Below are 13,156 nucleotides of genomic sequence, written 5' to 3'. Positions count from 1 at the left end.
AAAACTTTTGTCTCATCTGGCCACAAAACCGTCTTCCATATGTTTACTGTGTTCCTACATGTTTTTTTTGGCAAACTGCATAAGGGACTTCTTATGGCTGGCTTTTAAAAATCATAAATTACAGATCTGTTTAGTACATTACTAATTGTTGTATTGTGGAAAGATTGTCCCACCTAAGCTGTGGATCTATGCAGCTCCTCCAGAGTTACCATGGGCCTTTTGGCTGATTTACAAAATAGTGCACTCCTTAGCTGTCAGTTCAGGTGTCAGTTTAGGTGGAGGCCATGTTTTGGTAGTTGTGCCATACTCCTACCATTTTTGGAGGATGGCATTCATATCTTTAATTATTTTATAACCTAACCCTGCTTTATACTTATCCACAACTTTATCCCTGTCTGGTGTGATCAGGCAATTGGACACACTGGACTTTATTTGGGGGTAACAGAGTACAAGGGGTTAAATGCAAAAATTTCACATTTTTCTTTTTTTTTTAAATATTTAGAAAGCCATGTTATAAAATGATGTAAGTTATTTTTTACGTAATTACACTATTGTTTACTTACACAATTGCTTGCTACTTTATGTTGGTCCATCACATAAAATCCTAATAAAATGCATGCACATTTGTTTTTTGTAAAGGGGTATGAATACTTTTTCAAGCACTGTATAGTGTCATTCTAAAAAATATTTTATGTTAGGCATTTTTTTAGGCAACTGTGATGTGTGTGAGTAAATTGTCTGTGGTGTGTGTGACTATGTTGTCTGGGGTGTGTGTTAGTAGATTGTCTGTAGTGTTTGTGTGTAGATTATTTGTGGTGTGTGTGTGGATTATATATGGTGTGTGTACAGAGGCGTGCTAAAGCACCACCAACTCTGCCCTTTATCAACCAAATGCCCTTTTGAAACTTCTTTTTTTTAATTTATTATTATTATTAAGATTTTACTGAGGCCGGTTTGAAATGATCTTTTGAAAACCTTGAAAACAGAATGCCCTGAAATCAGCTCGCACACACCCGACCTCTCTCTTCCTGTCACATGACCCCGCGCGGTCGTGCGCTACAGCAGCAGTTCAGTTCAGCGAGTCTTCAGCACAGCACGCACAGCAACAGATAGGCTTCTTCTCCCCCCTGTCCCACCAGCCAGGTAACATACACATCAAGTAAAATCCTACCGTTTGCCCTCTAAACCCAACGTGAAATCATTTTGTTGTGCAGTAAAATGTCTCATACAGCACCAAACTACTAAGCGTCTTTAGCCGACTGGTCACCAGATAAACTAGCCGCTCTAGCCCAAATCAATGATAGATAACGTGAGGACGACCACATACAGCCCCGGTTCTGGACTGATTTGCTTGGGGGGGGGCATTAAAATTAAGCACTGAGCACTTGCCCCCAAAATGTCTGCGCATGCCACTGTGTGTGTGAGTGTGTGTGTGTGTAGATTATATGTGGTGTGTGTGTGTGTGTTTGTAGATTGTGTGTGTGTGTGTGTGTGTGTGTAGATTATATGTGGTGTGTGGGTGTGTGTGTGTGGGTGTGTGTGTGTGTGTGTGTGTATGTGTGTGTGTAGATTATATGTGGTGTGTGTGTGTGGATTATACAGGGGTGATAGCATTCCGGCGCCGCGCCGGAAATCCGGCGTAGCGTGGCTCTATAAAAAAAAATATATATATATAAATAAAATAAATAAATAAATAAATAAATAGAGCCGGTTCAGGTATTAAGTCCCGCCTCTCAGTAGAAACAGCCAATCAGCTTGCTGTTTTTGCGGCGCGCGGACGAGCGGGGGAAGCCCCTCCCTTGCTGTGAGATTTAGCAGCGGGATCGGACGCAGCAGCTTCAGCTGATTTAAAAACAGATCTGGATATACGGAGATTTTTCTCAAAAAAAGATAACGGTAGGCTAAACACGTAAACTGTGATGATATGTTTCTGATAGCTGGTTAAAAATACACTTCTTGTATCAGCACACAGATTAAACCCACTGTGATTAATAAACTGCAGCTGTGTTAGTGAGTTAGCTTGAGTTTGGAATTAGCTAGATAGGGTTTAATTAGGGTTTAATAGCTAGATAGTCAAGGTTTTAGAAAATAAATAAACTATATATGTAATGTCCAACTTGCCCTGTACCTGATCAGCTAATCACTATTTCACATATTTCACTGTCGTTATTAGTTTAGGATTACAGGAGAAAATGAATATAGCTAATTAGCTAGAAGCCAGATGTAGTGGATAGTCAGAATTTAGTACAGTACTTTATGTTTGCAGTTTCTTAACCCTGATCACTGAACTAAAATTGTGTTTTCCACCTGATCTTCATTTCACCTAGATTTTCACCTGATCTTGATTTTCACCTAGAGTGACAGCTGTCACAGTGAAAATGAAGCGGAGTTATGAAAGTGGTTGTGCTAAACGAAAGAAACGGGCAGAGAGCAAAAGAATCGCAGATGCACTGCCAAAATTCACCTCCTTTTTTACACCTCCTGAACCGATCAGTGTTTTTGGGGCCGATTCCGATCGCCGGTCGTCTTTCACCACGATGGGCCGATCGCCGATACCGATCTTGGGCGGGGCCAAATGCCACATTAATGCCACACAGGTGCCTGGCAAACCTGGCTGGTACAGATTCCCCTAATTACATCCACACCAAAGCAAACACTGGTAATTTACGCTGCTAGTAAATAAACATGAATGTTACTGACCAAAATAAACGCTTTTTAGGAGAGATATAAGTTCTGTGTAAATATTTATAAGACAATACCTGACAAAATCAGTTTTAATGACGTTAAATAAACATCACTGTGACAGCGCTAGTCACAGTTTCACCGCAGTAAAGGACGAGGAGGTGAATCACTTATCTAACCAGCCTTTACTGATTTCTGCCCCCAATAACCCTTTCAATAACCTCCAATAGCCTTTAATAGTCTTCAGTAGCCTTCAACAGTCTAACCTTGCAGCCGTGGTGTGTCCACTAAACTCCGTAGTTATAAACATCATGAGGTTAGCAGCGCGCTAACTGACCTGTTTATAATGTAATCCGAGCAGTGCCTCCATGACAACTGCTGCTGTTAGCTGCTTTGGCTGAAAGGTGAACTGTAGAGAGCTGTATTATCCGTTTTTAAAACATTTTCCTACACAGATGAACTTAAAAAAAACGTGTAAAAAAAAAACGCTCCAGACTGGCTGAGCTGAGCTCTGTAGCCCGTGGCTGGGCTGTAGCTGTGACTGAGTGAAGAGAGCGGGGCTTGTGCTGCTGCTGCAGCTCCGACTAGTGGTTGGATGAGGAACTGCAGCTTCCTGTAAGTGAGCAGTTTCACCGGTTTCACCAGTTTCATCCACACACAGCTCTGATAAACTGCTTAACCCTAAACTCCTGAATCAGATCGGCTAAAATCATAAGAATATCTGCAGAACAGTGTTAATATGCAGAAGAATATACAGAACAGTGTTAATATGCAGAAGAATATACAGAACAGTGTTAATATGCAGAAGAATATACAGAACAGTGTTAATATGCAGTAGAATATGCAGAACAGTGTTAATATGCAGTAGAATATGCAGGATCAGGGTTGAGAAACACCGCTGTAATGTGACTTCTGTTCATTTGTAGTTCACAGTAAGACCACATGTCCTGACGTTTATAAAAATCTCTATGAAACATAAAGTTACATTATTTTACACAAGGACACCATCTTAAGAAGAGCTCTCAGTAGAAAAAAAAAATAAAAGTGCACTTTTTTTTTTACAAGAGTGGAGAAAATGTAAATATGAAAATGAAAACGTTATCTAAAATGTGTCACTTGACAATAAGGTTATACACAGACTATTAAATGTTTGAATAATGTGTCAACATTTATGCCTATGTTACGTCACATATGCAGTCTGTTGTCCCTCCCCAACAACCCCCCCACCCCCCCCACCCCACCCTTCCTCACCCTGTTGGAACAGGAAAAAAAAGTTCAGGCTCAGGATTTTTTTTCACTATCACCCCTGATTATATGTGGTGTGTGTGTGTGTGTGTAGATTATATGTGGTGTGTGTGTGTGTGTGGATTATATGTGGCGTGTGTGTGTAGATTATATGTGGTGTGTGTGTGTAGATTATATGTGGTGTATGTGTTTGTGTGTGTGTGGTGTGTGTGTGTATGTTGTGTGTGTGTGTGTAGATCATATGTGGTGTGTGTGTGTTGTGTGTATGTTGTGTGTGTGTGTAGATTATATGTGTGTGTGTGTAGATTATATGTGTTGTGTGGTGTGTGTGTGTATGTTGTGTGTGTGTGTAGATTATATGTGGTGTGTGTGTGTAGATTATATGTGTGTTTGTGTAGATTATATGTGGTGTGTGTGTGTTGTGTGTATGTTGTGTGTGTGTGTAGAATATATGTGGTGTGTGTGTGTGGTGTGTGTGTGTGTGTAGATTATATGTGGTGTGTGTTTGTGTAGATTATGTGTGTGTGTGTGTTTGTGTGTTTAGATTATGTGTGTGTGTAGGGTGTGTGTGTGTGTGTGTGTAGATTATATGTGTGTGTGTGTGTGTGTGTGTGTGTAGACTATATGTGTGTGTATGTGTGTGTGTAGATTATATGTGGTGTGTGTGTGTAGATTATATGTGGTGTGTGTGTGTGTGTGTAGATTATATGTGGTGTGTGTGTGTGTGTAGATTATATGTGGTGTGTGTGTGTAGATTATGTGTGTGTGTGTGTGTAGATTATGTGTGTGTGTGTGTAGATTATATGTGTGTGTGTGTGTAGATTATATGTGTGTGTGTGTGTAGATTATATGTGTGTGTGTGTGTAGATTATATGTGTGTGTGTGTGTGTAGATTATATGTGTGTGTGTGTGTGTAGATTATATGTGGTGTGTGTGTGTAGATTATATGTGGTGTGTGTGTGTGTAGATTATATGTGGTGTGTGTAGATTATGTGTGTGTGTAGATTATATGTGTGTGTGTAGATTATATGTGGTGTGTGTGTGTAGATTATATGTGGTGTGTGTGTGTGTGTAGATTATATGTGGTGTGTGTAGATTATGTGTGTGTGTGTGTGTAGATTATATGTGTGTGTGTAGATTATATGTGTGTGTGTGTAGATTATATGTGGTGTGTGTGTGTGTAGATTATGTGTGTGCGTGTGTGTGTGTGTGTGTAGATTATGTGTGTGTGTGTGTGTGTGTGTGTGTAGATTATATGTGGTGTGTGTGTGTGTGAGTATATTATATGTGGTTTGTGTGTGTTTATTAAAGGTTCTGTTGGTTTTGTTTACAGAGAAGTTCAGGTTGGTGGTTCCAGAAGCTCCTGTTTTCAGTGTTTCTGGTTCTTATGTTGTTCTGCCATGTTCTGTACGAGAGCATAATGATCAGAACATCATGGTGAACGCTGTGAATCTGACCGTTACTTGGTCCAGATCAGACCTGAATGATTCACTGGTTCATCTCTATGAGAATCATACAGATCTAAACACAGATCAGAATCCTTCTTACAGAAGAAGAACCGCTGTGTTTAAAGAGGAGCTGAAGAATGGAGACGCCTCACTGAAAATCTCCAACATTCGGATTTCTGATGAAGGAGAATACACATGCAGAGTTGACTCTAAGAACTGGAACTGGCGTGGTGATAAAACCATTAAACTCTCAGTTGAAGGTAAATATTTCAGTTGAGATGTGTTTCAGGTCGTGTTCACACAAATCTGAATATCAGTCTTTCTCTGTGTTTCACCTTCCTGATTACACAAACATGATGTTATATTTCACTGAAAATGAGTGAAGAGCATGATTCTCATGTGAACGTGCAAAACACAGTTTTTTAAAACACTGAATGTGACACATACACATGATTTGCACTGGAAACAATTATTGCATTACATCTCAAACAGAATACTAATTCCACTTTTTGTCTAGTTGACACAGACACTGTGGTGTTTTCAACAGTAACATAAAATCCTACCTTTTAATTGTATTTTGATTTTGATTGATTAAGATTCTGTTTAAACGTCTAGGAAATCTTCGATGTAAAGAAACAAAATATTCGACTTTGTTCGGTTCCGTTTTTGGTTGTATGATTATTGATGAATTTTAAACTAAACTGTAAGAATTTGCATTGTAGTCTTGTGGATTATTAGGGCAAAAATCATTTTAGATATATACAGATATGTGTGAACTTGAAGTTACAATATAATTTATACATTTATATAAATCATTTTTATATTTCAATAAATATTTATATAAAAGTAATGAATACCACACTCTTGGATGTTTTGATGATTTTCTCCACAGTTGTGGGAAGTGAACCAGAGGTCACTGTGGAGAAATATGAATCAGGAAAGTTCAGTTTACTGTGTGAATCTAAAGGCTGGCGTCCTGAACCTGAGCTTCAGTGGAGGAACAGTAAAGAAGTTAATCTGACTGCAGAAACAGAAACTCAGAGAGTCGCTGATCTCTTTAATGTGAAAAGCAGAATCACAGTAGAGAAAATCGACTCATACTTCTGCACAGTGACACAGAGACATCATGTGAAGGAGGGATGGACCGGTGCTCATACACTGAATGGTGAGTTACTCCACACTGCTACACACTCACTGAAATAGTAGATGTAGTAGATGTGAAAGTAGATGTATAATTACATTTTAACAAAATACAAATATTTGTTTTTGAATGTTTGTGAATTTATTTTAGTGTTTATTCGTTTATACATATTTTTTACCATAACAGTTACATAAGTGAAGCTGTAATTAGATTAGAACTGTATTTATAGCTGGGGAACACGTGACACAAGTCAACAACATTGATAAGACTTTGGAACCCCTCGTTTTTCACTGTATTAAAAGGACCCATATCCTTTACCAGGTAAAGAGTTATTGCTTCTGTTACCTCTCTCCATCATTCACTTGTTTTCTCATACGGAGTGCCTCTCTCAAATGCTCTTGTTATCATTGTTTTGTTCAGGCTGTAGCGTTAGCCTCTACTTGACTTTTAGTGTACTCTTTAAGTGGTTATACAGGTTTGTTGTGTTTTCGTCCGACGTAAGAAACACAAATCCTGCAAGTCACCAATGTTTGTAGGGATGCCACCTTTCAGAAATTAAAATAAGGGACGCCCACCACAGATTCTCTAGGCCATGACCATCATGGCCCAAGTCCTGTGGAGTCAAAACATAAATATATAATTAAACATTGTATATATATATATATAAATAAAATAAATGTTTCACATTTTTATCATTTTATTTTAGACTTTTATAAATTGGTATATATTTATATAAAAATATACAAATTTTGACACAAAATACACAGCAGGCTCTATGGACATTTTTAATCTAGAAAATATGTAGTAAATATATGTATTAAATAATAAGCTTTTTGTCACGCGGGCCAGATGAGCGCAGATGCACAGATACTAAATCTAAAGTTATTTATAAATTTAATTGAGTTACGTGGGACAGGCATGGTAAACATCAAAATAGGGCAGCTTAATCCAACAACATACCGGAGTTAGCAGGAAGGGAGTTACACACTGGATATCCAAAACTTAGATAGAAGGGCAAGGCTAAAGGAGAAGTCGAAATACAAAAAAAGGTCATTAACGAAGTAGCAAAACAACAAAAGAAATGCAGGATAGAAAAGCTAAGGAAATGGTGTCAATACTCGACAAAGGGGAACAGAAACAGGGGGGTATTTATACAAGGGGAAACAGGAAACGTCAATCGGAAAAGTCAGGTGAGCTGGAACACCAAAGCGCCATATGATCCGGCATGTTCAGGAAGTCAGACACAGCTTGATTCTGGGAAATGCAGTCTTTAGAGTGAGAACCAAAGTCCAGGATAGTCAGCCAGTCTCTTAACAAATGTATTTATTTATTTATTTATTTACTGTTAATCCATTAGTATAATTTGTTCTTTAAATTGACATATTGGTTAAATACAGGATGCAAGATTTAATTGCCAAATAAAGGATGATTCAGTAATTTACGAGACGAGTGGCATCCGTACTTGTTTGTGTTGCGTTGACTCTGGAAAATCCAAATCAGGTCCACATTATTGATGTCGACGTTTGTTTTGGAACTAACTCTTCCCCTGTGTTTTGATTAATGGCTTCTTGCTTGTAAAAAAGGGGAGGGGAAGTAAAGAAAGCTGTGCTGTGATTGGTTTTTGTGTGTGCTACAGTGTGACCAAAGATGCTGTTCTTGAATATAAAGCCTCCATTAAAGTCATTAACATACTTAGACACCCTCAGACAGAGCCATTCTTCCCAGTGTCTCAGGTTTTTTCGTTGGTAATTGCAATGCTTTATTAAACGTATTCAATAAAATTAATAGGATAAGATGATGTTTATGAATATTTTCTGAATAGGACAATGCATTATCTTTGTCTAGTTTAGCAGTGCTGTTTATTGTTTTTAAATAAATCTTATAATCACTTAAAGTTTAGATCTCAGGGGAAGAACAGGTGCTAACAAAATATGATTAACATCCTAAAACATAATAAAGTCCTCTTTATGTGTATTAAGACACTGTGTGACATGACCAGAATCTTCTTCTGTGAAACAAAGGGTCATAATTATAGAAGCTAAAGGATAGTGTTATATGCACAGTAGGATACAGTGTAAATTATTCTATTGTCAACAAGATAATAGACTCTGTGTGTAAAGGTATGATGTACCTGAGATTAAAAATAATCTTGCTTTGGAGAAGCTTCACATGTCTGAATTTGCTATAAATGTTCTAAGCACATTGGCAGATGTAGACAGAACAGTAGTTCTACTGAAGGCTTGATCCAGCACAGGCTCAAATCACAAATTTAGGTCTCCACACAACACAAGAGAATGTAAAGACAGATCTGGACTACTGGTAAAAAGGTGTCTAATAACTCAGCATTATTCCAATTTGTAGCATAAACATTTACTGGGCGTACTGGGGTAATACACAGTTAAAAAAAGAAAAAGAAATCACATTAGAATACATCCCCTTGCTTTACAACCAAATAAAGACAATAAATTTGCGTTGTGGCACTACAGATTAATGAAAAGGGAGTTAAGCTTTGACTGGAGGGTCTTGGAGTAAATCTCCCAGGACAATTAAAAAGGTCCATGTTATGATTTTTTTTTAGAATCACAACTATTTGCAGAAAACACATCATAGCAGCACAATACAGATATTTTATCAACTAACAAGAGCTACAGATCAAACAAAGACACAAGCAAAGGTTGTAGATCTAAATATACTATTCAAAATATGCTATTCAAAAACAGAGATTATAGACAGATACCACCAAAGGAGCGTTTGCTCTGTACTTGAATTCCTTTTTTTGTAGGGGAGCAGATGACAGGTCTATTCCTTGTCCTCCTAAAGTGTATTTCGTCTTTCCGGGTCTTTAGATGAGACTTAGGTAAGATACTAATTTAAACTAATTTGGCTCCAATTTATAAATACCAACTGGGTGAAAATTAACAGCTAACAATTATCAGTAGCACACTTACTAAGAATTAGAGTCTGTCTTAGCGAAACCGGGTCTGGTTAGTTCAGTAATATAGACATAAAAAAAACCCACAACATCCAAAAATACTACATAATGTGAAAACAGCCCAGCACATGGGTTGAGATGTTCAGCGGTCCAGAATGCAGCACACCTGCATCTTAAAGGCAATGACTACTGCCACACAAACTACACCCATGAATAATTAAGAGAATTAGTACACGCCTTTTGCACAGTAGGAGCTGAATCCGTGTATCATTCGTTCATTTGATATTCAATTGAGAATCAAAATCGGAAAATTAAAAAACCAATTCGTTTTTTCGTTTTTTCGTTTTTGAATATAATACCAAAAAACGAATAACGGCTTGTATTTTGTATTTTTATTTGGTTATCCAAACAAAAATTGGAAATTTAAAAAACGGACCAGGAGCCGAATTTGATTTTGATTTTGAACTTGACCCATTTGTGTGCCCCGGAAGTTACTGATTTGTTTATTCTTGGTGGGTTTCTGTTGCGCGGGAGTTCACTGCAGTGTTATCTACACAGTCTGTATTGCTGTAGGCTTTGGATGGAGTTGAGGATGGAGAGTTTTATCTTGTTCAGAGGAACTAAACGCGTTGCAGTGAAAGAAGACGATATGACAACAGAAAAAATCGGCAGGATCTTTCAGGTGTTTGTCTAACGTTCCGTAGCTAAATGTCATATTTAGTTAATACCTTCAAAAAGATCTTTAATTAGGCCAGAATGTGGTTCCAGTCCGGCCATGCTGCCTACAGCAATACAGACTGTGTAGATAACACTGCAGTGAACTCCCGCGCAACAGAAACCCACCAAGAATAAACAAATCAGTAACTTCCAGGGCACACAAATGGGTCAAGTTCAAAATCAAAATCAAATTCGGCTCCTGGTCCGTTTTTTAAATTTCCAATTTTTGTTTGGATAACCAAATAAAAATACAAAATACAAGCCGTTATTCGTTTTTTGGTATTATATTCAAAAACGAAAAAACGAAAAAACGAATTGGTTTTTTAATTTTCCGATTTTGATTCTCAATTGAATATCAAATGAACGAATGATACACGGATTCAGCTGCACAAGGCGCAATATCAAAAACAAAGGTTCAAATCAGTCAGTGGTGCACCAGTGATAGCAATACGCCAGAAATTTACCTAAACACACCTCACTTCCAGACGACCACGCCCATCAGCATAGATCTATTCAGCAACAGTGTTGCTATTTAAATGAGGCTGTCTGCTGACAGGGTGTAAGATAGCAATGAGCATCACAATGTACTGTGTGCAGGGTGTAATATAGGACCCTGACTGAATAGTTCCTGATGTATAAAATACCAAAAATACAAAAAAAAGCTACATTTGTTTAGGAAGTATATGGCTAACAAATAGATTGGTGTCTGTTGTTGAATGGATTTAACAGGTAACCAGATGCAAACCAGATTAGCCCACTCTTTATTTGTGATTTAACTATAATAATCAACACCCTTTCTGATTTCATATTGAATGTATCATTGCAAGTATTTAATTACTTTAAGAAGCCCTTACAATATAGTCTGCTTGTGTTTCAGTTTATTCCACTTTGTTCAATAAACAATATGTTTTCTTAGAGCAGATAATATATCTATTTTATAAACAAATAAAAACTGTGGTGATGACGATAACCCCTCGCAGTCCTACTTGTGAGTACTTGGAGTGTCATGTAAAATGCTTTTTTTTCTGTATGCTGGTTTAAGTCGATCAAGTGTTTTGTTTAAGAATAACAAAATTGTAATGTTTTAACCATTATTCAGAATTACAAAAACAAAACAAGTTGACAATAGAAATAATTTAAACTGTTTACTTACAGTCAGTCAATAAACAGGTTAAACAGAATTGATAATCAATATCAGTATTGGTAAAGAAACACACTCTTTAGTTCTTGTAAAAGTCTTTGACTGGAGGCAGAAATGTAACTGAATGTTTTGATTGTGTTTCAGAGCATGTACCCAGTGAAGCTGGGAAAACTGTTGGAATTACCATTGTTGTACTTTTACTCGTGGTTGTCCTGGCTGGAGTCTTTTTTCACTTCTATTATGGTAAACCATCTCTCTCTGTTAGTGCATGCCTGCAGCACATTTTCTTCCAACATCTCTGTTTTTTTAAAGCTTTACATTTCATAAAATGCACACTGCTGAGATCACTTCTAGTGTACAAGGCTTTTTCACATGATCTGTTTCTGTCAAATTTCCACACATAAAGATATGTGCCTTTATTTAATTAATAAGACCTATTTATAGTGATACAGTAAAATACACATTTAGTAAACCACAGTGAATGTGTTACAGTACGGACGGGAGTCGGACGCTTGTGATACTTTAATACAAGTGTCACATTCAGAGAATGTAGTCTTAATACAGGCAAGAGTCAAAAACAAAGACAGACATGCAAAATATCAGAACAAAATCACGAGCCAAAATAGTACACACAGAATAAACAGTGGAACTGGACAAGGAAAAACCATAGTCAACAAGAAAAAAACAGGTCATACACAGGAATACAAATATAATGAGAATAATCAGTATGTCACTGGTGAAATTGGACATACAGATTTAAAAATTAACAACAGCTGAAAATAATGTGCATAATGTGATTGGTTTGAGTACGGACAGGAGATATTGTCAAATGCATGCTGGGAATTGCAGTTCTGGAGAAGAGTTTGTCCATTGATGGTTTGGACTTCATAGTCAGTATCAGGTTTGACAGCACGTCAGTCCATGTACTACATATGATGACCCTTGATGTCTCCAGATGACCCACTAACTCACTTTGTTACTGCACTGAACTGGACTTCCTGGGGCAGCCTAGGATAACCTCTAGGATAAGAAACTGGCTTCTCAGGATGATTTTGATGAAAATCAGCCACCAAGCCAAGATCCAGCAAGTGTGAAGCAGGTATAAAACTCCTCTGTTGGATCCTCTGGCTCATAACCCTCCCATTCAATCAGGTTCCGCAGAACACCTCCACACCGCTGAGAGTCCAGCAAACAGCATAAGCAGACATCCCATTGAAAGTCACCAGACGTGGAGGGATCAAACCAAGTGTAGCCTTTTGAAATAGACCTAAAATAACAGGTTTAAGAAGAGAGAATTTGACAGACTGTATTAACTGGGCAAATCCAATTTGTTAATACTTTTCAAGATCATATACAGTCAGATGTATTTGGGAAACTATTTTGTACTTCCCTCAGTGGTTGACAGCCAGTCTCTGTCTCTGTGTTGATAGTAAGTGTTCTTCCATCGATAGCAGTCCGCCTTGTTCTTTTGACAGTACAACACAGCTTTGATGCACTGATGTGTATCCTCCCATACCTCCACTCTTCAATTTATCCAGTCATCAACTGTAGAACATAAGTGATATATATATCACCTGGTTTTAGACCACAATAACTTATTGCCCAGACGGACAGTTCTGGTGGAAACAGGAGAGTTGAGGTGCACGTTAAATTCTGTCGTGATTTGAGCAGCCGTGGTTTTATGTTTTTTGGATACAATCCGGGTTAGCACCCAAACAGCTCTTTTAGACAGCTTCCTCTTACAGCGTCCACAGTTAATCCTGTTGGATGTGGTTGGTCCTTCTTGGTGGTATGCTGACATTACCCTGGATACCGTGTCTCTTGATACATCACAAAGATTTGCTGTCTTG

General features: G+C 37.8%; 2 protein-coding genes across 7 annotated transcripts in view; both read left to right on the top strand.

The window, feature by feature from the left end:
- Positions 1 to 13,156, top strand: part of LOC125780590 (butyrophilin-like protein 2) — a 430,870-nt gene that overhangs the window by 301,408 nt on the left and 116,306 nt on the right. Inside the window, exons 3-5 of the mRNA XM_049462972.1 lie at positions 5,261 to 5,635; positions 6,268 to 6,540; positions 11,451 to 11,549. Coding sequence (XP_049318929.1) covers positions 5,261 to 5,635; positions 6,268 to 6,540; positions 11,451 to 11,549 — 747 coding nt within the window. The remainder of the gene's footprint in view (positions 1 to 5,260; positions 5,636 to 6,267; positions 6,541 to 11,450; positions 11,550 to 13,156) is intronic.
- The window catches only part of LOC111188233 (butyrophilin-like protein 8), a 417,096-nt gene that overhangs the window by 297,172 nt on the left and 106,768 nt on the right, over positions 1 to 13,156 (top strand). The gene's annotated exons all lie outside the window — the stretch shown is intronic.

Source organism: Astyanax mexicanus, chromosome 13 (assembly GCF_023375975.1).
Source record: "Astyanax mexicanus isolate ESR-SI-001 chromosome 13, AstMex3_surface, whole genome shotgun sequence".
Taxonomy (NCBI): domain Eukaryota; kingdom Metazoa; phylum Chordata; class Actinopteri; order Characiformes; family Acestrorhamphidae; genus Astyanax; species Astyanax mexicanus.
Note: the sequence above shows the minus strand (reverse complement) of the source record. Positions and strands in the feature narration are given on the sequence as shown.